The 23,900-nt window shown below is 48.6% G+C and overlaps 2 protein-coding genes across 2 annotated transcripts; one reads left to right on the top strand and one right to left on the bottom strand.

Annotated features, from left to right (window-relative positions):
• The first annotated feature begins 10,577 nt into the window (after positions 1-10,577).
• Positions 10,578-11,525, top strand: LOC101939890 (olfactory receptor 51G2-like). The gene has a single exon (XM_005311423.2). It carries the CDS (start codon positions 10,578-10,580, stop codon positions 11,523-11,525), a length of 948 nt encoding a protein of 315 aa, XP_005311480.2.
• A 7,149-nt stretch (positions 11,526-18,674) lies between these two features.
• On the bottom strand, positions 18,675-19,610 carry LOC101939614 (olfactory receptor 51G2-like). The gene has a single exon (XM_024112033.2). It carries the CDS (start codon positions 19,608-19,610, stop codon positions 18,675-18,677), a length of 936 nt encoding a protein of 311 aa, XP_023967801.2.
• Between the last annotated feature and the right edge of the window lie 4,290 nt (positions 19,611-23,900).

Raw genomic sequence — 23,900 nt, 5'->3', positions numbered from 1 at the left:
GAGAGGTTGCATAGGCAGCAGGCAGTATCTGTTCAGATAGGGAGGCAGCTGTATTTATGAAGCATGTCTGCACATTCCCTTGGGAGCCACTTGGCCATCAGGGAACTTCAGCTGCTTGGCTTCATGTGCACCAGCTTTTGCCCCCGTCACGGCCAATGGCAAACTACAATAGGCCAAATCACAGGGGACGTGGGGTGACGCTACCCCAATGGACTGCAGCACCAGCCCTGCTGCAGGGTCTATTCCTGGAATCCGGGCTTGTTGTCACTGTTTGTATGGTTCCGATTAGTCACAGGGCTACCTCGGGGCTGCCAAGTGGTAACAATGTCACCGCTGTGATCTTGCTGAAATAAAATTAATAAATAAGTAAATTAATCATAAAAATATTATTAATATAGGACCAGATTTCTCCTCAGTAGCCCCCTGTCCTGTATTACAAACTCAGGGTGCAGGCCAGGGAAGGGAGATTCCACAAGGCTCCGTACATGGAAATTTCCCTCGGATCATTCCAGGAGGAGAGGTCCCTTCCCTTCTCCCTGAGGAATGAAAAGGGGAAGCCAAGATCCAGGGATCCCCAAGGTTATGCACAGATCTCAGTGACCCACTGGTAGCTCGGCCCCTCTGTAGTAAGATGAAGCCCTGAAACTTAAGCCCATGCATCAGAGGCTTGGTGTGAGGCCTGAGGCCTGAACCAAAGTAGCCACAACTTTGCTAATATAAAGCAATGTTAAGCTGTGAGCAAGAGGCAGGCCCGGCTCACAGAATCTGGGAAGAACAGGGCTGATGTTGCAGAAACCCACATACCTAAGAGGTACTAGGCACAAGTCTGTAAATACATTCCAGGGTGGTACAAGAACACCCTGATACCAGCACTCTCCCCATAGATAACAGGAATATGCTGACCCATCCTAAAGACAGGGTCAGGATGACATGATGGATAGGGATGTTTTGATCGAACCAACATGCACAATGTAATGTGTGGCACCTTGATATGTAGAAGGGTCGCACCTCGATATGTCAGGAGTGATGTGTAACTCGTTTGTATCTGTGTATAAAGATGTATCTCAGAGGGGCTGTCTTTGTCCAGCCTAGGGGGCAGTGGAAAGTCCTGCCACTGACTGAGCTGAGTCCATTGTCAGGGGGCACATATGTACCAGCAGAACCGTAGACATCTGATCCGGGGAGCTAGAGACCGTGTTTCATTTGGCAATAAACCTGGCCGGGTGCCTTCGTACCTTTGGCAATAAACCTGGCCGGGTGCCTTCGTACCTTATCTGAGTCTGTGGTCATTGAGAGTTCCACTGGCCACTGTCAGAAGACAGGACACTGAGCTAGATGGACCGAATCCATATGGCCATTCTTATGTTCTTAAATTGTTCCACTGTTGGAGGGGCTGCTGCAGTCAAGCCTTTTCCAGGGGCTATCTCTGTTACAGAGCTGGTGTAGACACCCTACATTTTGACCAGGTCAGTCCCTTTTTTAAGCCCTATCCCAGCCGTCCAGAATTTTTTTTCAAAAGGAGGCATTTCTATTGTTTGCTCTTGCTGACTTGATCAGTTGGCAAGAGCAAACGGGACAAATGCCCACTTCTGTCAAAAAAATGGGGAAATGGGAGTGAAGGAACATTTGGGGGAGCCTAGTGCAGACGGCAGCCCCCCACAGGGGGTGAGGCAGAGCTGAAGTGGCAGCATTCCAGCCACAGGTGACAGTCTCCTGACACCTTAGGGCGCCCCTACAGTATTCCAGCGACAGCGTCTCCCGTTTTCTCTTTGGGAAATATTGCCATCTTAAGGGGCTGCTCAGTGTGGGAGGTGGATGGGGGCCTAGCACTGCCACCTAGGGGTGTGGTCCTGTAGCAGGACGGACAGAGGCTCGTGGTTTGAGCTAGAGCTTGTCTTGAAAACAGGTTTTTCCCCCCCACAAACTGAAATGTTTCCTTTTCATCCATTTTTTGGGGTGAATTTTCATAGAAAATGGATCATTTTTTCTCTGAAAGCTCAGCTGCCATTATCATAAAATCATAGACTATCAGGGTTGGAAGAGACCACAGGAGGTATCTAGTCCAACCCCCTGCTCAAAACAGGTCCAATCCCCAACTAAATCATCCCAACTTTAAAAACCTCTAAGGAAGGAGATTCCACCACATCCCTAGGTAACCCATTCCAGTGCTTGCCACCCTCCTAGTGAAAACGTTTTTCCTAATATCCAACCTAACCCTCCCCACTGCAACTTGAGACCATTAGTCCTTGTTCTGTCATCTGCCACCACTGAGAACAGTCTAGATCCATCCTCTTTGGAACCCCCTTTCAGGTAGTTGAAAGCAGCGCTGTCCAGAGGATTCAAGGGACCTGTGGCAAAGCAATTTTTGGGGCACCTTCCATAAAAAAAAGTTGCAATATAATATTCTTGTGGGGACACCTGTGGGGCGTAGGGCAAATTGCCCCACCTGTCCCCCCTTTCCCCAGGCGGCCCTGGGGAAAATAAACATTTAAAAACCTTCCGCATCTCGGCACAAACCTAGTTTTGAGAAAACTTCTTTTCAAGTCACCTCTACAAGGTATCACTGGTTCTCAGCATCAGCTAGTGCTAAAAGACACCAAAGCTCATTAAAAGGGTTGATGTTTTCCATCAAAATTGTTTTTGGATCAAAAACTAGGGGTTTTCCGTCAAAACTTTTTTTGGATCAAAAACTAGGGGTTTTCAAAAAGCAGAAAAAATCACGGACAATGTCTGCTTTCCTTCAAAATTTGTTGTGTTTTTTTTTTAATTGAAAAGCTGAAATTAATCTACCAAAACCTGAACATGGTTTGGGGTTTCAGAAGTGTGTGGCCAAATATTTGCTGCTTGCTGTGTTTGATTGTTTAAAGAAACAATAAAAAAATTCTGCTTAAAAAAAATCGAAAACTTTTGAACCACCTCAGCTTGTGACCATCCAGTCAGAGGTTTTTCCAGGTTTCTGATACTCTGCTGTCTTCCTTGACTCATATCTGTCTCCATAACTTTGGGTTCATAAGAACATAAGAACGGCCATACTGGGTCAGACCAAAGATCCATCCAGCCCAGAATCCTGTCTTCCAACTGTAGCTAATGTCAGGTGCCCCAGAGGGAGTGAACCTAACAGGTATCAAGTATCAGGGGGTAGCCGTGTTAGTCTGTATCTACAAAAACAACAAGGAGTCCGGTGGCACCTTAAAGACTAACAGATTTATTTGGGCATAAGCTTTCGTGAGTAAAAACCTCACTTGATCAAGTGATCTCTCTCCTGCCATCCATCTCCACACTCTGACATACAGAGGCTAGGGACACCTTCCTTACCCATCCTGGCTAATAGCCATTAATGGACATAACCTCCATGAATGTATCTGTTTCCTAGAGACTGGCTTCATGGGGTCCCTCACAAACTGGAGACGGTTACTGTGGGTTTGTCTTTAGTATAGACTATGTACATACTCCACGAACTGAGCATTTGAGCTTGTTCCAGAATCTGGGATGAGCCTATGTTGTGAAAACTGAAATCTCAAAATAGCACATGCCTGTGAATGGACACAGGGTGCTAAAATTAAATTAACCCAGGGGGTCTCAAACTGGGGGTCGGGACCCCTCAGGGGGTCACGAGGTTATTACTGGGGGGTCACGAGCTGTCAGCCTCCACCTCAAACCCCACTTTGCCTCCAGCATTTATAATAGTGTTAAAAATATAAAAAAGAGTTTTTAATTTATAAGCGGGGGGTCACACTCAGAGGTTTGCTATGTGAAAGGGGTCACCAGTACAAAAGTTTGAGAACCACTGAATTAACCCCTCTGGAGTCTCAGGGAATGCAGGGGAGGGGAGGGTCTCCCTTGGTAGGGTTGGGAAGGAGGTAGGTGGTGTATGATATTGCTCTTCTCATGTGATCCCTCCCGCATAGCTCTCTTGGCGCTATCACTGTTAATGTAAAGTGGCTCATTTTAAATGAAGCTCCCCTCCCCTGATATGAATCTCCCTTGGCACTGAAATTCAATGTAGACTATAATTTGGCATTTGATAAGTGAAAGGGATGGTAGCCCTAAGGGAAAAGATAACAGCTTGGCTCATTGGGTTAAATAGCTGTCTGCAAGCAGGGCCAATGTAACCCATTAGGCGACCTAGGCGGTCGCCTAGGGCACTAATATTTGGGGGGTGGTGACCGCAGCGGCCAGATCTTCGGCTGCCCCGGTCATCAGCAATATTTCAGGGGCGGGATCTTCCGCCGCCTCTGTTGGGGGCAGCATTTAGGGGGCGGGACCTTTCGCCGCTTAGGGCAGCAAAAAACTTGGCAGCGCTCCTGTCTGCAAGCCTCAAACTGCTGAATGAGCTTTAGGGTAGGGAAGGCTGTGCCTCCCCAAACAGCCTGGCCCTGCCCCCTATCCGACCCCCACCACTTCCTGCCCCCCGACTGCCCGCCTCAGAATCCCCGACCCATTCTGCTCCTTGTCCCCTCACCGCCCCCCCAACCACCTCCCCGGGATCCCCTCCAACCCGCCCTGCTCCCTGTCCTCTGACTGCCCCGATCCCTATCCACCCCGCTCCCCCGCTGAGTCCTGACAGACCCCCGCAACGCCAACAATCCAACTGACCGCCCCCCACCAGCAGCGCTGGCCAGGGCCACTCCTGGGTTACCGTCGCCTCTCCCCTCTCTCGGAGCCTCAGAGCGCCGCATCCAGGAGCTGCCCTGGCCCCTGGACAGCGCTGCAGCGGCGTGGTTCGGCAGGACCGGAGCTTGCAGCCCCGCCCGCTTACCACGTGGGAGAAGCTCAGGCCCGCAGCGCTCTCCAGGGACGCTCCTGACGTGATGCGCTGAGGCGCCGGGGGGATGGGGGAAGGCGGAGGCGGGGCCGGGGCCTTGGGCAAATTGCCCCATTTGCCCCCCCTAGGCGACCCTGGTTGAAAGTAGCTATCAAATCCCCCCTCATTCTTCTCTTCTGCAGACTAAACAATCCCAGTTCCCTCACCCTCTACTCCTAAGTCATGTGCTCCAGCCCCCTAATCATTTTTGTTGCCCTCCACTGGACTCTTTTCAATTTTTCCACATCCTTCTTGTAGTGTGGGGCCCAAAACTGGACAAAGTACTCCAGATGAGGCCTCACCAATGTCAATAGAGAGGAATGATTACATCCCTTGATCTGCTGGCAATGCTCCTACTTATAAAGCCCCAAATGTCATTAGCCTTCTTGGCAACAAGGGCACACTGTCAACTCATATCCAGCTTCTGCCATATGATACTCTCCAGCTGCAGCTGCCTGGATCCCCAAAAGAAATTGGAGGCTTTTCATCTGCATCTCCCTCGTAAAATAATACAAGGTTGCACTGACGGAGTCTATGGCTGCACTCTGGGCATAGAAAGGTTGAAACCTCCTGACCAGTCTTTTGTTGGGGTATTGTGCCCCTCAGTTACTCTAACCAGCCTTCCCATCTCTGTGGGCTATTGTAACAGGCCCTGGAAGCACATCTCTGATGAGCTGGAGAGGGTCCTTTAGCAGTTGGGGAGGCCCAGAGATTGTGGGTGGGTGGGCCTACCTCCCAATGGATCACTGAGATCTGTATATAACTTTGGGGATCCCTGGATCCTGTGTCCCCATTTTCATTCCTCAGGGAGAAGGGACTGGACCTCCCGTCCTGGAACAATCTTTGGGAAATTTCCATGTAGGGAGCTTTGTGGACTCTCCCTTCCCTGGCCAGCCCCATGGGTTTGTAATGCAGAAAAGGGGGTTGCCAGGGAGAAATGTGGTCCTATATTATTATTATGATTCTATTTTATTTTATATCAGCAAGATCAAAGTGTGACAAAATCATCGTTACCATTTGGTTTCCCCCCTCCCCCCGAGGTAGCTAATTAGAACTATACGAACAGTGATGACAAGCCCGGATTCCAGGAATAGAGCCTGCAGCAGGTCTGGCACTGCCATCCAGTTAGGTAGGATCACCACACATCCCCTGTGATTTGGCTTCCTGCTGTTTGCCATTAGTAGCGACAGGGGTTAAAGTTGATGCACACTAAGCCAAGCAGCTGAGGTTCCCTGATGTCCAAGTGGCCCCCAAGGGAATGTGAAGGCATGCTTTATAAAGACAGCTGCCTCCCTGTCTGAACAGATTTTCCCTGTGCAACCTCTGCAATGACTCTTCGTCCTTTAGGGTGAAGACCTCTGGTGTCAGCAGCTCCCCGTCTAGCAGGAATTGGGTACGTTGGCAGGTTTCACTATCGTTAAAATGCAAAGTGCTGTGTAAAGGCTGCAAGCTGTTTCCATTTGCAGATGTTCTGTGCAGCGGCAAAGGACTCAGCTGGGCTGTCGGGGTGACTCGGTGAGGGGCTGGGGGGTGAGGCAGGGCTAGGTAGCTTGGGAACCCCTCCCCTACATCTGCCCATGCTCTACGGTGGGCTACTCAATGTACACAGAAATCTGACATTAAAAGTGAGCTCCGAGTGTTAAAACCCTGATGCTCCGTGTCAGGATTTCTCAAGGGGTCCCGTTTCTAGAGGTGCCGTGTGCTCTGGGCCCGATCCTGCCAGGGACTGAGCTAGAGGAAACCCTCATGGAATATCAGTGACTCGTTCCCAAATTGCCTCAGGTTTATTTCTTCCTAGAAATTTAATCAGTAAATGTATTTTCATTTGAAAAGGTTTTATTCTTTGGGTCGATAGTGAAGGCAGGAATTCAGAGTTTTGTTGCTCTGTGGTAACAGGTCCGATAGGGCATATTTCTGTTTCCTGACTGGCTGAGGGCTCTAGACTCTCTGCCCTGGAGAGACCCCTCAGAATAACAGGGCAACCAGCATCCCTGCCCCCACTCTGGTCTCTGAGTGCCAGATGGCCACCTTGTAGCCTTCCCTCTCATAGGATGCAATCCAGCGATCTTCCCACCCCCAGACGGGGCCCTGGGCTACTGCACACTGCTTGACCACTGTGCTTGCTGAGCAAGTCTGAGTCGGTTCGGGTCCTGTGGTTCTTCCCTTTGGGAGCCTGTGAGTAGTGGTGAGACGAGTGACCAGCCAGCCTTCTAGACCCAAAATACTGTTTAATCTGAAGAGTAGGAACAAAGCGTAACATAGGAGAATAAGCAGGGTTTAAATAGGGCTGTCAAGTATTTAAAAAAATATCCCGATTAATTGCATGATTAAAAAAATTAATTGCAATTAATCACAGTGTTAAAAATGATGTAATACCATTCTTTTAAATATATTTGGATATTTTCTACTTTTTTAAAGATAGTGATTTCAATAACAACACAGAATGCACAGTGTACAGTGCTCACTTTATATTCATTTTTGCTTGTGGATATGTGCACTGTAAAAAAGAAACAAAAGAAACAGTAGTTTTCAATTCGCTTAATTTTACAATTCACCTAATATAGAATTAAGTAGAAAAAATAACTGCACTCAGAAATAAAACAGTGTAAAACTTTAGAGTTTTTACAAGTCCACTCAGCCCTACTTGTTGTTCAGCCAATCGCTCAAACAAGTTTGTTTACATTTGCAGGAGATAATGCTGCCTGCTTCGTGTTTACAGTGTCTCCTGAAAGTGAGATCAGGTGTTCACATGGCACTTTTGTAGCCGGCATCACAAGATATTTTCATGCCATATGCGCTAAAGATTCTTATGTCCCTTGATGCTTCAACACCATTTCAGGGGACATGTATCCATGCTGATGACGGGTTCTGCTTAATAATGATCCAGAGCAGTGTGGACTGATGCACGTTCATTGTCATCATCTGAGTCAGATGCCACCAGCAGAAGGTTGATTTTCTTTTTTGGTGGTTCAGGTTCTGTAGTTTACGCATCGGAGTGTTGTTCTTTTAAGACTTCTGACAGCATGCTCCACACTTCATCTCTCTCACAGTTTGGAAGGCACTTCAGATTCTTAGATCTTGGGTCAAGTGCTGTGGATCTTTAGAAATCTCACATTGGTACCTTCTTTGTGTTTTGTCAAATCTTCAGTGAAAGTGTTCTTAAAATGAACAACATGTGCTGGGTCATCATCTCAGACTGCCATAACACAAAATATATGGCAGAATGCATGTTAAACAGAGCAGGAGACATACAATTTTTCCCCAAGGAGTTCAGTCACAAATGTAATTAACACATTGTTTTTTTAACAAGCCTCATCAGCATGGAAGCATGTCCTCTGGAATGGTTCCAAAGCATACAAATATTTAGCATACCTGGCAAGTAAATATCTTGCAATGCCGGCTACAGCAATGCCATGCAAACACTTGTTCTCACTTTCAGGTGACATTGTAAATAAGAAGCGTGAGCATTATTTCCTATAAATGTAAACAAACTTCTTTCTCTTAGCGATTGTCTGAACAAGAAGTAGGACTGAGTGGACTTGTAGGTTCTAAAGTTTTACATTGTTTTGTTTTTGGGTGCAGTTATGTAATGAATATAATCTACAGTTGTAAGGTGCACATCCATGATAAAGAGATTGCTCTACCGTACTTGTAGGAGGTGAATTGAAAAATATTATTTATTTTTTTGTCTTTTTTACAGTGTGAATATTTGTAATAAATATAATAATGTAAAGTGAACACTGTACACTTTGTATTCTGGGTTGTAATTGAAAATGTAGAAAAACATCCTAAATATTTAATAAATTTCACTTGATATTCTATTATTGTTTAAGAGTGTGACTAAAACTGTGATTAACCGAGATTCATTTTTTTGGCTTAATCGCATGAATTAACTGCGATGAATAAACAGCCCTCGTTTTCAAACAACTGTGTGTACACATCTCTGACCCCAAAACCTCTCTCTCTGACGGGGACCCAAGCAGGCCAAGGGCCTTCAGACTGCCCCAGTGTTGTCTGAAGAGCTACTTAGCAACAGCTGCCCCACCCCTGGACAGACTCCCAGTGCTGGCAAAACAAGCTGTGTAATGTGGCTGGAGCCCAGCCACTGGGTCTGGTGTTGTCTCTCAACCTCCCTGAAGTGCTGACTCAGCGATGGCTTTTCTTGATCTGTTGCTTCTCTTCCTGCTTGTTTTCCAGCAGCCTGCTGTTAACCTAAGATGAGCCGTACTTTCTGTGGCACCCAAAACCCCCCCTCCCCTCCTGCCTTGGTCAAGCTGAGACTGCTGAATAGGCTGCTTTTAACAATAAGCCATAGTGGTTTCAGGCATTTTACCGGTTTGCCAGAATCTCCCCGTACACCACAACCTTTTTAATTTTTTATTTTAAGTGTCAGGAATTTGGTTCCATTTTTGGTTTAGGCGGAGCCCATCCTTCCTGTATAGGTTGCCCCTTTGCCAAAAGTTTCCCCAGTTCTTAATAAATATAAATCCCTCCTCTCTACACCATTGTCTTATCCTCGCATTGAGAACCTGCAGTTCTGCCAGTCCACCTGTGTGTACAGCTGAGGTGCAGGAAAGGGGAGTGTAATAGGGGTTGTATGTAACTTACGCACAGCATCTCTTACACGGGTGTGGTTGAAATAACTAGGACACTCAGCTGGATATTAGTGCAAACCTAGTGTTTGCACTATTCACCCATTTGTGATGCCTCCCCCATCCAGCTGAAGTAACTGTCTGTGTTAGCTTGTAACTTGCCAGATATCTACAGACCCTTGCATGGGGAGAGGATGCAGGTCCTGTGAGGATGAAGAGGAGCCTGTGGGATGATTGGACTCTCTGGATTCAGTCAACGCAGGCCGGGCAAAGCACTTCAGCTCCTCTTGGAGGGATTCTTGGGGGTCAGAGTGTATCACCGGGAGCATTTGGTAAGGGAAAGTTAATAGAGCCTGGTTCTGATCGAATTTACACATGTAAATCTGGAGTGACGCAGTTGAAGTCACTGTTATTAAAATCAGAACCTGACCCTGAGAATTTATCCAATGTGCTGCAGAGAGGCAGTGGCATAATTTGGACTCTCAGGAGTGGAGAAAATTAAAAAAATATATAATGAGGCAATTAACCATTTTTATAAATAGCTTCAATGCAGGGCAGATAAGTACAATGACAGATTTCACCATGCACTTTTCATTGCATGATACAATGGGCTACTCAGAAGTGGAGGGTCAGAAAAGGTGTCTGCGGGAAGGTCACAACTGTAAAATCATATGGGGGTAAAGGAGACTGTGGAACTCCCAGCCACAAGTTATCAATGCGGCCAAGAGTTTAGTAGGTTTCGTATGTTTATGTGGGTAACCAGAAAATCCAATTACATTAGTGAGGACTGTTTTAAAAAGTTTTGGAAAGACTATAAACCTTCCTGATTAACACAACAAAATATGTGTAATTAGTTTGTGTCAGGGGAAAACATTCCCCGGGAGCAGGTTATCTCATAGCTTTCTATTGCAGGGCTTCATCTGGCTTCCTCTGAAGCATCTGGAACTGGCCAGTGGATACTGGGCTAGATGGACTGCAGGTCTGATCCACTCTGGGAATATCTATCTTCTTATATGTGGTGTAAATCCAAGATTAAGTGTTTGCTGATCTTCCTTGAGCTCCTGGGACTCTCTAGAGTTGCACTGAGAGCAGAAAAATGTCTTGTTAAATATCATCTAGTCTCGTCTTGTTTTTCCTTTCAGGAGTAAAGGTTCAAAACTACTCGGACTTCCCAGTACGGTATGTCAGCTGTCAACGACACTAAATTCAGCTCTGCAGTGTTCCTTCTCACTGGGATACATGGGCAGGAAGACATCTATCTCTGGATCTCTATCCCCTTCTTTTTAATGTATGTTATTTCTATAGTAGGAAATTCAGTCATTCTGTTCATTATAAAAACAGACCCAAGCCTCCATGAGCCCATGTACATTTTCCTTTCCATGTTGGCCATCACAGACCTTGGCTTATCGATAGCCACCATGCCAACAACACTGGGGATATTCTTGTTTAACTCTAGGGAGATCAGTCTTCATGCTTGTTTTGCCCAGCTCTTCTTCATCCACTCACTCACATTCATTGAATCCTCGGTGCTCTTGTTGATGGCCTTTGACCGCTTCATCGCGATCTCTAACCCACTGAGATATGCTTCCATCTTAACCCCACCAAGAATAGTCAAGATGGGACTGGTGTGTGTGCTAAGAGGGGTGGTCGTAGTATTCCCACTGCCCTTTCTCCTGAAACGGTTCCAATATTGTCAAGCCAATGTCCTCTCCCATTCCTACTGCCTGCACCAAGAGGTCATGAAGATGGCTTGTTCGGATATCAGAGTCAACAGCATCTATGGCTTGTTTGTCACAATCTCCACAGTGTTGTTGGACTCGCTGCTCATCCTCCTATCGTACGTGATGATTCTGAAAACAGTGCTGAGCATTGCATCTCATGTGGAGTGCGTTAGGGCACTGAGCACCTGTGTCTCCCACCTCTGTGCTGTCCTCCTCTTCTACATACCAGGGATTGGCTTGTCTGTAGTACAGAGATTTGGGAATAGCTCTTCTCCCTTGCTTCAGATTCTCATGGGCTACATCTATTTGCTGGTCCCGCTCATGATGAACCCGATTGTGTACAGCTTGAAAAGCAAACTCCTTCGTACGAGGATAATCAAGGCATTCAAAAAGCAAAGAGTCAGTTAATCAGGTGGCTCCAGCGCTGGTGAAAGAAGAGAAGTTCAGACAGGGTCTAAGGCCTGGAGCAATTGGACAGGGCCTGGTGAGGGAGGACAGTGCACTGGGTGAAAGAGACCAAAGCAGCAGCAGAATTTACAAAGTGACTGTGTTTGTGGAGAGCCAGGGGACTGGTTGCATGTTGGCCCATAAACATCTGAATCGGTGGCTGCTCTGACCTCAGAATTCCTGCCGAAACATTCAGTAAAGTGAAGGGAGGTGGGTGTTGTTTCCCATTACACCTGGCCTGTCACTGTCCTGTTGTCTTTAGTTAAATATCAATGGGCCATGAAAAAAGCTGCAGAGCTATTCTGTAGTCACCGTCCCGGTGATTCCCAAACCCTCTGGGTGCGGCGTGATCCATGAGCACTGCACCAGCTGTGGACGGGGCTATTGAAAGGGAACGGTCACCCATCCTTCCCCTACCTCCTCAGCCAGGTGCTAGTGATTGAGTCGTGTCCGATGCGTGATTCATGGAGGAGACCCAGGAGAAGCTATTCAGGCCCCCCGGCCCCATTGATGGCTCTGCACACCACACACGTGCTGAGCCCCCTCCTCACTGAGGCAGAGCAGAGCTGCGGGTGTGAGTGAGGGTCTGACACACACGAGTCCTGGAAAGAGACTCAGGCCCAGATTCCCTTTTCCCGCCATCCATTTGTGCTGCACTGAAAATGGTTGGAAACGGTCCTCAACTCCCCCGCAGAGGCACCTCTAGCTCCAATCCCAGCCCAGCCCATTCTGCGTAGAGTGACCATCTTTTCAAAAGGCAAAAGCGAGACACCTGCAGGAGCACCGTCCCCACTGCCTCTCTACTCTTCGTCTTCCCACGAGGACCCCTCCCCCCACCCCATCTCTTCCCCCAAGACCCCACCCCCTGGTCCTCCTCACTGGTGAAGGCTCTGCACCCTCTCCAGACCAGAAGCCAGAGCTGGGACATGGTGAGAGTTGCCAGGATCTAGAGCCACTCTGAGAAACCAAAATCCTCCACCTGCCCTGGGCAGTTCACTGGGGGACTGAAGGAAAGACCCCAGCCTGTGTCCCCACACTCCAGAACTTAAAATCCAGGAAAGGTGGAGAGCCTGGGGCTCCCCACAGGGGCCTGGGCTCCCGGAGCAGCTCTTACCACAGTCTAGCTCTGATGTGGCTGGGGCCTGGAGCCTCAGGGGAAGAGGAGGAACAAGGGTAAGGGCCTTCTGATAAGAGATGGGGTAGGGCCTCAGGAAAAGAGATGGGGTAGTGGGTGTGGCAAGCCTGAACCAATGCTGACCCCAGCAAGCAGGGTGGGTGTGGGAGGGCTCCTCAGTAAAGGAGGAGGATGGGGCTGTAGGGTAGGAGAACCTGTGTTTTGGAGGAGACTGAATTAATGTGACCCCACAAAGGGGGCTTTCAAGTATTCCAGGCTGAGAGTAAGTCATTGCAAGGAGCTTAGCGGGAAGGGCAGGGCATGTGCAGGGCCACCTCAGGTCCCAAGGGGGCACTCTGGGGTGACACCCATCTGCTGGGATGTGGCCAGAATGGGCTGTGCTCTTGGAAGCCGTTACCACTGGGCAGAGGTCAGCCCAGCCCCCAGGCTGCTCTATACTCCCCTGATGCAGGGGGGAGAACAGGCCAGTGAATCAATCACTGTAACTGTCTCCTTGCCATCCCCGCTCTGTGTAGCACAGTGGGGAGCTCTTCTGGCACAGAAGAGACTCCAGCGGGGACTGTCACCACTCAGATAGCTGGAAGGCTGGACCTGTGGTCCGCACACTGCTCTGTGACTCAGGTGCCTCTCCTACCCTCCAGCTCCATCGTCCTCCTTTACTCAGGAGTTCCCCACGACCTCCTTGTTGGGGTCTGCATTGGTTCAGGCTTGCCACATCCCCTGCTCATTTTCCCCTTAGATCCAGCCACCCCCTGTTCCTCCCCTTCTCCTGAGGCCCTTCCCCCTTTTCCTCCTCTTTACCTCAGGCCTCAGGTCACTGTGGGGAGCCCAGGAATCGCCACCTTCAATGTATGGCGGGTCCTGGTGGGTGGGAACACGGACTAGGGGATGCTCTCGTGTCCCCTCACCCTCCTGCCCAGGGAAGTGAAACATCAGGACTCTCTGGATATCTCTTGCCACGGCAAGGCTCCAGCTTCCAGCCTGGGTAGGGTTGGGGCCATGGAGGAAGAGAAGGAGCAGAGGGTGGGGCCTCAGGTGGAAGAAGAGAGGCAGGGTGGTGCCACTGAGGGGGGACAGGGCTCCTCCATGTGTCTTTTGAAAAGGTGGTCATCCTACTCCGAATGGGCTGAGCTGGCATAGGAACGAGCCAGGCCTCGAGGGAGGAGTTGAGGTCATTTCCAAACCTTTGGATTACTGGGGCAGTACAAAGGGAGGAGAGGGGGAGAGAATCTGGGCCTGAGTCTCTTTCCAGGACTCCTGTGCACTCACACACACAGCTCTGGGCTTACCAGGCGTGCGGTGTGCTCAGCCATCAATGCAGGGGCAGGGGGCTGCCTGAACGGCCGCTCATGGGCCTCCTGCATTAGTCATGTCACTGACACGACTCAGTCACAGGCACACTGCTGAGGGTGTAGGGGCAGGGGGTGTCCGTCCATGGCTGCTGCAGCCCCCCTGGATCACGCAGCACCCAGAGCGCTCAGGAAGAGCCAGGACTGCAATTGCAGAAAAGCTGTGCAACTTTTTTCACAGCCCGTAGATCTGTTAACCAGAGATGGGGCAGGGACAGGCCACGTGCAAGGGAACCAACATCCACGTCCCTTCTCTTTATTAACTGTGTCAACGGGAATTCTGAAGTCTGAGCAGCCAGCAATATGGGTCTTTATGGGCCATCATCCCACTGGCTCTTCACAAACACAATCACTTTGTAAATGCCACTGCCTGCCGAGCTCTCCTTCCTCCATGGTGTTTACAATGAAATGTGCACACAGCACCCTAGCAAATGGATCCACGTACAGACAGCAACAACTTTTTATCATGTTGTGCAAGCTTAACCGAAATCCATCAAAATGCACAGCGCCATTTAGAGTCAAATCCACAGCACCGTCTGAGGACCGGATCAGTCTGGAGGAATCAGCTTGGCTAGTTATTCATTGCTGTGGGTAAAATGTGCACAGAAAGATTTTTCCCTAAAGTTTCTAACTCCCCTCCCCTCAATACTTCCACACACATCCCAGCCTGGCCCACAGCCCCATTTGACAACATCTGAACCAGATGATCTAATGGCTCCTTCTGGCCTTAAACTCTACGACTCTTTGAATCATTGGCTTGAGTGGATCGTTATCTAGGATACAACTTGAACAAGTTGCTCCTCTGAATGCTGACAGGCACTCAACAAGGGTAGACACTGGCCAAGAAGAATCAGGATTGTTACAGGATCTTCCAATCTGTTTTCTACTTTTATGTGGAAGTAGCCTTTGCTGAAACGTGTGTGAGCCTGGGCCCAGTCACCATAGTGCTCAGCCATCTCCATGTTACTGAGCCAAGGTGTGGAGATGACCTTTTCCCTCAGACTGCTTTCTGCCAGCAGGATGTCTAAGATGATACCCCCATGGCTGCTGTTCCATTATTTGGCAGTTAGACCCAACATCCCCTCAGAAATCCTTTCCTTCATTGCTTGTCAGTTAGACCTATTCCACCTCAATGGCTTGGAAACACCGGTCCGGTGACTGTGCTGAAACTCCCAGCATCCCAATGATGCTCCAACGCTTCCCTCATAAAACCACTACCTACCCCTTATTGTCACTCCCCCACATTCCTCACAGGCACCAAGGTGCTGGAGTCACAGGGCTTCCCAAAAGGCAGCTGTCATGAGAGGCTGTGGTAAGAGGCCTTTCATACACAAATGTCAGGGACATTTCTCTGTGGAACACTGACATAGCCTTAATCTTAGGATCTCAGAGCACTTTGAATTTATTTATCCTCCCGCCACTGCTGTGAGGCAGGGAAGGGCTACTATTCACCTGTGCAGAAGCTCAGAGACAGCCAATGGCTTTCCCATGGTCACACAGGGGAAGGAAATCAAACCCAGCTCTCTTGAATCACAGAGCTATGCCCAGACTACAGGGCCAGGCTTCCAGCTATCTGAATGGTGACAGGCCTGTCTGGATTCTCTGCTGTGTCAGCAAAGCTCGTCCCTGAGCTGCATAGAGAGGGGATGCAAGGAGCCAGTTACAGAGGTTTGATTCTCTGGCCTGTTCTCCCCGTGCCTCAGGGGGTTTAGAGCACCCTGCATGCTGGGCTGATCTCCACCTGGTGGTAATGGCTTCCAAGAATAGAGCACACTTTGGCCAAGTCTCTGCAGACAACAGCTTACCCCAAAAGCCCCGTTGGGACCTGAGGTAGCCCTATAGGTGCCCTGCCCTTCCATCTAAGGTCCTTGAAATAACTTACTCTCCCCTTGGGATACTTAAAACAAGAACCCCCTTTGTGGGGTCGCATTTATTCAGTCTTCTCCAAAACACAGACTCTGCTGCCCACTGGACCCATCCTCCTCCTTTACTCAAGAACCCACCACCACCCTGCTTCCTAGGGTCAGCAAGGTTCAGACTTGCCGCACCCCCTCTCCTCCTTTTCTCATGAGGCCCTGCCACCTCCCCATCTCTTCCCACTAGGCCCTTCCCCCTGCTCCTCTACTTCCACCGAGGCAGGCTATGGTAAGAGCTGCCCTGCAGCCCAAGCCGCTTTGGGGGGTTGCAATTCTCCATCTTCTCTGGGATGCATCCCGTGGGGTGGGAAAACAGGCTGAGGGCTTCTCTTGGGCCTCCCAGCCCCCTGCCCAGGGCAGGTGGAGAGTCTGGGGCTCCTCACAGTGGCTCTGGCTCCCTAGGCAGCTGCTGCCATGGTCCAGCTCTACCTTCTAGCCTGGAGTGGGGCTGCAGCCTTGGATAAGGAAGAGGAGCACAGGGTGTAGTTGTGACATTGCAGGATGTGATGTTGCACTCCATATGTTTTATGAAAATATGCTTATGAATATGAATATGATGTAACTGGAATATGCTTTGTGCAAAAGGACTCTTGTATGGTGTCATTAGGAAGCTTGCAATCTACTAAGTGTGTTCATCCCATTGGTTTGCATGTATTAGTTCTATGTCTGGAGTTAGGAGAATGAGATATAAACCTGTATCACTGATGTAAACATATTAAGTGGAAGCCATTAAGGGTGCTTCAGAAATCAATGAACTGTGAATGGCTCTGTATACTTGCAAGCCTTCCTGTGTACATGAGGGCCAGCCCAGGAGGAATCGAGACTAGAGGTCTCAGAGACATGTGACCATGTCACATGATACTGGAATCCATCTTAATCCTCGTACTTTTCCATGGAAGAGGCAGGGGTGGGGACAAGCACAGACAAAAGGTTCCTGCCCTGTGCCAAAGATATAAAAGGGTGTGGAGCAGGACAAAGGAGGCTTCCAGTCATGAGAAAACCCGTTTATCACCTAAGATGTGTGCTGGAACTAAGAACTAAGAAAGAAAGGATTGGGCCCAGAGTAGAAAATAGTCCAGTCTGTAAAGTAAGCTTATTGGAACATCTCTGAGGGTGAGATATTACCTGTAATCAGTTTCTTAAAGTATTAGGCTTAGACTTGCGAATTTGTTTTATTTTGCTTTTGTGACTTATTTTGTTCTGTCTATTATTACTCAAAACCACTTTTTATGCTTAATAAAATCACTTTTGTTTATTAATAAACCCAGTGTAAGTGATTAATACCCGGGGGAGCAAACAGCTGTGCATATCTCTCTATCAGTGTTATGGGGGTGGACAATTTATGAATTTACCCTGTATAAGCATTATACAGAGTAAAACAGATTTATTTGGGGTTTGAATCCCATTGGGAACTGGGTGTCTGGGTGGTGGAGACAGGTAACCTGCTGAGCAGTTTTCAGGTAAAACCTGCAGCTTTGGGAGCGTGGCCCAGACCCCGGGTCTGCGTTGCAGCAGGCTAGTGTGTCTGGCTCAACCAGGCAGGGTTCTGGAGATCCCCAGCTGGCAGGGAAAACTGGCTCAGAGGTAATTTCAGCACATCAGGTGACAGTCCCAAGGGGATCTCTGTGACCGAACCTGTCACACTAGTGTTGAGGGAAGAGATGGGGCAGAGGGAGGGGCCTCAGAGGAAGAGGAGGAGCAGAGTGTAGGGTCTCAAGGAGGCAGAAAAAGGGGTGGGGCAGGATCACAGAGGGGAAGTGGCTTCTGCAGTATCCAGTTTTTGTCTCTTGACTAGGTGGTCACCCTACATTGAACAGGCTGGGCTGGGATAGGAGCTAGCTGTGCCTCTGTGAAGGGGCTGAGGACCGTTTCCACCCCTTTAGAAGCAGTTGGGGCAGCACAAACCGAGGGGAGGAGAAGGAAATATGGACCTGAGTCTCTTCCTAGGATTCCTGTGCTTCAGACCCTCAGTTACACACTGCCCTGCCTTGGTGGGGAGTGAGCTCAGCAGGTGTGCTGTGGGCAGAGCTGTCAACAGGGGGAGGGGGTGTTGCCTGAATGGCTTTTCCTGGATCCCCTGTGTTAATCATATCTCTGAAACAACTCAGTCACAAGCAACTGGCTAAGAGTATAGGGAAATGGTGGGTGACTGTGCTCCTTGAATAGCCCCTATCCACCACTGGTGCAGCCCCCATGGATCACGCAGCACCCAAAGCACTAAGGAAGGGCCTGGACTGCGACTGCAGAACAGATCTGCAGGTTTTTTTCCTGGCCCATGGATGTTTAACCAGAGACAGAACAGTGACAGGCCAGGTGTAATGGGAAACAACATCCACGTCTCTTCTCTTTATTGATTGTATCAACAGAAATTCTGAGGTCGGAGCAGCCACTGACAAGGCTCTTTTTGGGCCAACATCCTACTGGTCCCCTGGCTCTCCATGAAAACAGACACTTTGTAAATGCTGCTGCCTGCCTTGGTCTCCTTCCCCCAGTGCCCTGCCCTCCCTCACCAGCTAGTGGGGACAGCCACCCTCCCATTGCTCCAAGCCTTAGATCCCATCTGAACCTCTCTCTATAGAGTGGTAATCTCTATTTGTTATCTCTATAGAGAGAGGTTCAGATGGGATCAGGTTCAGTAATGTCGTCTCAGTTGGAAGGGTCCAGGATGGAAAAGGTGGCAGTACCTGGAGATGGGTGATGAACTGATTCTTCACTTGACAAACACCCGGATTATCCTAATACGAAGGTGTTTGCTTTTCACGCTATATATGATTGGGTTCATCAGGGGCGGAACAAGCAGAGAGACGTAGCCCAGGAGAATCGGAGGCAAGTGAGAAGAGCTTTTCCCGAATCTGTGTATCACAGACAAGCCGATCTCTGGTGTGTAGAAGATCAGGATGGCGCAGAGGTGGGATACGCAGGTGTTCAGGGCCCTGAGGCACTCTGCATGGGATGCAACACTTAGCGCTGTTTTGAGGATCATCACATAAGATAGGAGGATGAGCAGTGAGTCCAAACCCACTGTTACGAGTGTAATAAACAAGCCATAGATGCTGTTGACTGTTATATCAGAACAAGCCATCTTCATGACCTCCTGGTGAAGGCAGTAGGAATGGGAGAGGACATTGGCTCGACAGTATTGGAACCGTTTCAGGAGAAAGGGGAGTGGAAACATTGCAGCCATACCTCTTAGCACACACACCAGTCCCATCTTGGCTGCTCTCGGCAGGGTTAAGATGGAAGTATATCTCAGTGGGTTACAGATCGCGACGAAGCGGTCAAAGGCCATCAACAAGAGCACAGAGGATTCAATGCATTGAAGCGAGTGGATGAAGAACAGCTGAGCAAAACAGGCATCGAGGCTGATCTCCCTAGAGTTAAACAAGTACATGCCCAGTATCGTTGGTATGGTGGCTATCGATATGCCAAGGTCTGTGACGCCCAACATGGAAAGGAAAATGTACATGGGCTCATGGAGGCTTGGATCTATTTTTATAATGAACAGAATGACTGCATTTCCTGCTATCGAAATAACATACATTAAGCAGAAGGGGACAGAGATCCAAAGATAAACGTTTTCCTGCCCAGGTATCCCTGTGAGAAGTAACACTGCATGTGTGAATTGGGTGTCATTGACAGCCGACATAATGTACTGGGAAGGGCCAATGAATTTTGACCTTTCCTTCCTGTAAGGAAAAAGAACAGGAGATTAGATGATATTTATAGACATCATTCTGCTCTCAGTGCAAGTCTAAACCCTCCCAGAAGCTCAAAGAAGGTCAGCAAAAATATAGTCTTGGATTTACACCACTGATAGGAAGATAGGCACTGCCAGACTGGGTCAGACCTGCAGTCCATCTAACCCAGTATCCAGTGGCCAGTTCCAGACGCTGCAGAGGAAGGAGCTCTGAAATAGGCAGCTATAACCTGCTCCCAGGGAAAGTTTCCTCCTGAGACTACTAGTTAGACATATTTTGTGGTATAAATCAGGAAGGTTTAGAGACTTTCCAAGACTTAAAAAAAATCCTCACTAGTGTAATTGGATTTTCTGGTTACCCATAAAAACATCCAGTCCCTCTTTGAATCCTTCTAAGCTTTTGGCCCATTTATATCTTGTGGCTGGGAGTTCCGCAGCCTGCTTGAGCGCTGTGTGATTTTATAGTTGTGACCTTCCCACAGACACCCTTTCTGGCCCTCCACTTCTCAGTGTGGCCCATTGTATCATGATTTGTTAAAACACATGGGAAGTGCATAGTGAAAATGTCCATTGAAGCTATTTATAGACGTGTGTCATTGTCTCATTACATATGTTGGTTTAGTTTCTCCACTACTGAGAGTCCAAATTATACCACTCCCGCTTTGCAGTAGATGAGATAAGTTCTAAGGGCCAGATTCTTAATTCAATAACAGTGACTTCAGCTATGTCACTGTCACTTCCGATTTACATGTGTAAATTCAATCAGAACTGGGCTCTATTACTTTCCCTTACCAAAAGCTCCCAATGATGCACTTTGACCCCCCAGAGTCCCTCCAAGAGAAGCCGAAGTGCCTGGCCAATATTGACTGAATCCAGAGAGTTCTATCATCCTACAGGCTTCTCGCCATCCTCACAGGACCTGCATCATCTCCCCATGGAAGGGTCTCTAGGTATCTGGCAAGCTAGAAGCGAACACTGACTGTTACTTCAGCTGGGCAGGGGAGGGGATGATGTCGCAAATGGGTGAATAGTGAAAAAACCCTAGGTTTGCTCTGATATCCACTTGAGTGTGCAAATTACTCAGCCATGCTTGTGTAAGAGGTGATTGACGTAAATTATATACAACCACTATTACACTCCCCTTTCCCGGACCTCAGCTCTACACTTTGCTGAAAGAGTCACAAGTGGTTCTGTTCTCCCACAATGTTTTGGAAAGTCTTGCACAGGTACTGCAGAGGGATTGTGTTCATGCCCCTCAATGTAAGTGTCACAAACAGCTTCTGGTCAGTTACTAGGAGACAGAATCATACAACTGTTCACTGAACAAAGAGTTAACAGCACAAACCCATCGCAAACAGTATGTGGGGTACTTCTAAAATGCTTTCTAAAGCAATACCAATTAAGCAGTAAAGTTACCACTGCTCCTTCCTGTAGAGATTCCAACAACTCTGCCCCTGGCTTTCAATATATCTGCATGTCATGAAAGTTTGTTTGGAATATTTTTATGATAATGTAAAGTTTTGGCATAACATTTACACATCATCTGTACTCTAGCACACATGTCAACCCATTCTTTCCCCTCTGATCTTCTTTCTGAGATCTTTTCTCTGGGACTTAAAATGTAGTGTCTGTCATCTGGATTTCTTCAGAATCTGAAAAGACCTCAATCTGAGCCCTCATTCAGTTGCTTGTCAGCAAACAAAAGTCTAGTAGCTCCTCTGTCCCTGGGTTAGTAGCTGACTGGTTCTCCTCAGGTTCTGTTCTGTCAGTCTGTGACCTGTACCCAGGGTGGTAACAGCCACTGGGATCAGTATATGAAATATTAATTCCCTGAGCTCTCACTCTTTTGTACATAGTAACCCCAGAACCTCTTATTTCCACCAGGATGAAGGTTTACAAGACTTGGATTTCAAAGTCAAAAGCATGAGTATTCGTGAAAATGGAACTTCATTTCCCACATGAGAACAGTCTATTGCTCTCCCTCTCTCTCTCTTGCTGCTTATGTCCTATATGAATAAAATGCATAGCACTCGGGAATGGAAGAGTGTCAGACATGGACCTGATCTGCAATAACGAATGTGTCTGTTAAACCAATTTCTGGGGATGTTTGCTGTAGAGCTATATTGGGTTAACTAGTGGGATGTTTATGTCATGGCTATATTGGGAGAAAACAGTATGGCTCATCTTAGTTTAATAGCAGCCTACTGGAAAACAAGCAGGAAGGGAAGCAACAGCTCAAAATAAGCCATTGCTCAGTCAGTACTTACGAGAGACTTTACCGGAGCTACAAGCTGGGAAGAGCCTATATCTGGGCTCCAGCCACATTACACAGCTTGTTTTGCCAGTTCCGTGAGTCTGTGCAGAGCTGAGGCAGCTGTTGCTGAGAAGGTCTTCAGACTGACAGGCACAGACACCACTGGAGAAGTCTGAAGGCCCTCGGCCTGCCTGGGTCCCCATCAGAGTGCGAGGACTTGGGGTCAGAGATTTGTATAGACTGTTATTTGAAAACCCTCTTCTTCTCCCATGTTACACTTTATTCCTACTGTTTGATTAAACAGTATTTTGGTTCTAGAAGGCTGATTGGTCACTTGTCTCACCACTACTCACAGCCTTCCTGAGGGAAGAGCCACAGGTGCCAAACACACTTGGACCTGCTTGACCAACACTGTCCTGTAGCCAGAGCCCAGTATGAGGTGGGAGAATCGCGGGATTCCACCCCAGGAGAGGGCAGGGTACAACACCTCACGTCTGGAACTCGGAGACCATAGAGGGGGCAGACGTGCAGGTAGTCCTGTAACTCTGAGTGGAATCTACAGGGTAGAAACCTGGAGCCCTCAGACAGTCAGAAACATTAATAGGCTCTATCAGACCTGTTACCAACAGCAGCACAGCTCTGAATTGAGGAGCAATTGAGGAGCAAATAAACCTGGGGTGATTTGGGAACTAGTCATTGATATTCCGTGGGGTTTCGTCTCGCTCAGCTCCTGGCAGAATTGGGCCCAGAGCACACAGCACCTCTAGAAACAGGACCCTTGAGAAATCCTGACTTGGGTCATCGTGGTTTTAACTCCAAGCTCACTTTGGATCTCAGATTTCTGTGTAGCTTGAACAATCCACCGTGGACCATGGGCAGCTGTAGGGGAGGGGTTCCTAAGCTACCTAGCGCTGCCTGCCCTCCAGCCCCATCACTGAGTCACCCCGACAGCCCAGCTGAGTTCTCTGCCGCTGCACAAAACATCTCCAAATGGAAACAGCTTGTAGCCTTTCCCCTTCACTTCACATTTTAAAGATAGTGAAACCTGCCAACATACCCAATTCCTGCTAGACGGGGAGCCACTGATATCAGAGATCTTCACCCTAAAGGACAAGGAGTTATCAGAGAGGTTGCAGGGCAGCAGACGGTATCTGTTCAGATAGGGAGGCAAGTGTCTTTATGAAGCATGCCTGCACATTCCCTTGGGGGCCACTTGGCCATTAGGGAACCTCATCTGCCTGTCTTAGTGTGCACCAGCCTTACCTGCATCACGGCCAATGGCAAACTGCAGGAAGCCAAATCACAGGGGATAAGAGGTGATTCTACCCAAGTGCATTGCAGTGCCAGCCTTGCTGCAGGCTCTATTCCTGGAATCTGGGTTTGTCATCACTGTTCATATGATTCTGATTAGTCACATGCCTACCTCGGAGGCGGCCGAGTGGTAACGATGATGCTGTCACATCTGTGATCTTGCTGAAATAAAATAAAATTGAATAATAATTATAAATAGGAGCAGATTTCTCCCCAGCAGGCCCCTTTTCTTCATTCCAAACCCAGGGTGCAAGCCAGGGAAGGGAGAGTTCACAAGGCTCCCTACATGCAAATTTCCCTCGGATCGTTCCAGGAGGGGGGTCCCTTCCCTTCTCCCTAAAGACCGAAACGGGGACCCAGGATCCAGGGATCCCCAAAGTTATATGCAGATCTCCGTGATCAACTGGTTCCTAGGCCCCCCCACCCATAATCTCTGGGCCTCCACAACTGCTCTAGGACCCTCTCCAGCTTCCTGCTAGCACAGGTTCATCAGAGATGTGCTACCAGGGCCTGTCACAGTAGCCACTGCCCACAGGATCTGCTGAAGGGTGAGTTGTACAGGGAGGAGGGGGCTGCACAGAGATGAGAGGGCTGGTTAGAGTAGCTGATGGGCACAATAGCCCAGCCCTAGACTGGGCAGGAAGTTTAGACCTTTCCATCCCCAGAGTGCAGCC

This window comes from Chrysemys picta, chromosome 1 (assembly GCF_011386835.1).
Source record: "Chrysemys picta bellii isolate R12L10 chromosome 1, ASM1138683v2, whole genome shotgun sequence".
Taxonomy (NCBI): Eukaryota; Metazoa; Chordata; order Testudines; family Emydidae; genus Chrysemys; species Chrysemys picta.
This window is presented reverse-complemented; position numbering and strand designations above follow the sequence as displayed.

Coding starts and splice junctions, on each gene's coding strand:
- LOC101939890 (XM_005311423.2), top strand. CDS start 10,578: ATGTCAGCTGTCAACGACACTAAATTCAGCTCTGCAGTGTTCCTTCTC.
- LOC101939614 (XM_024112033.2), bottom strand. CDS start 19,610: ATGTCGGCTGTCAATGACACCCAATTCACACATGCAGTGTTACTTCTC.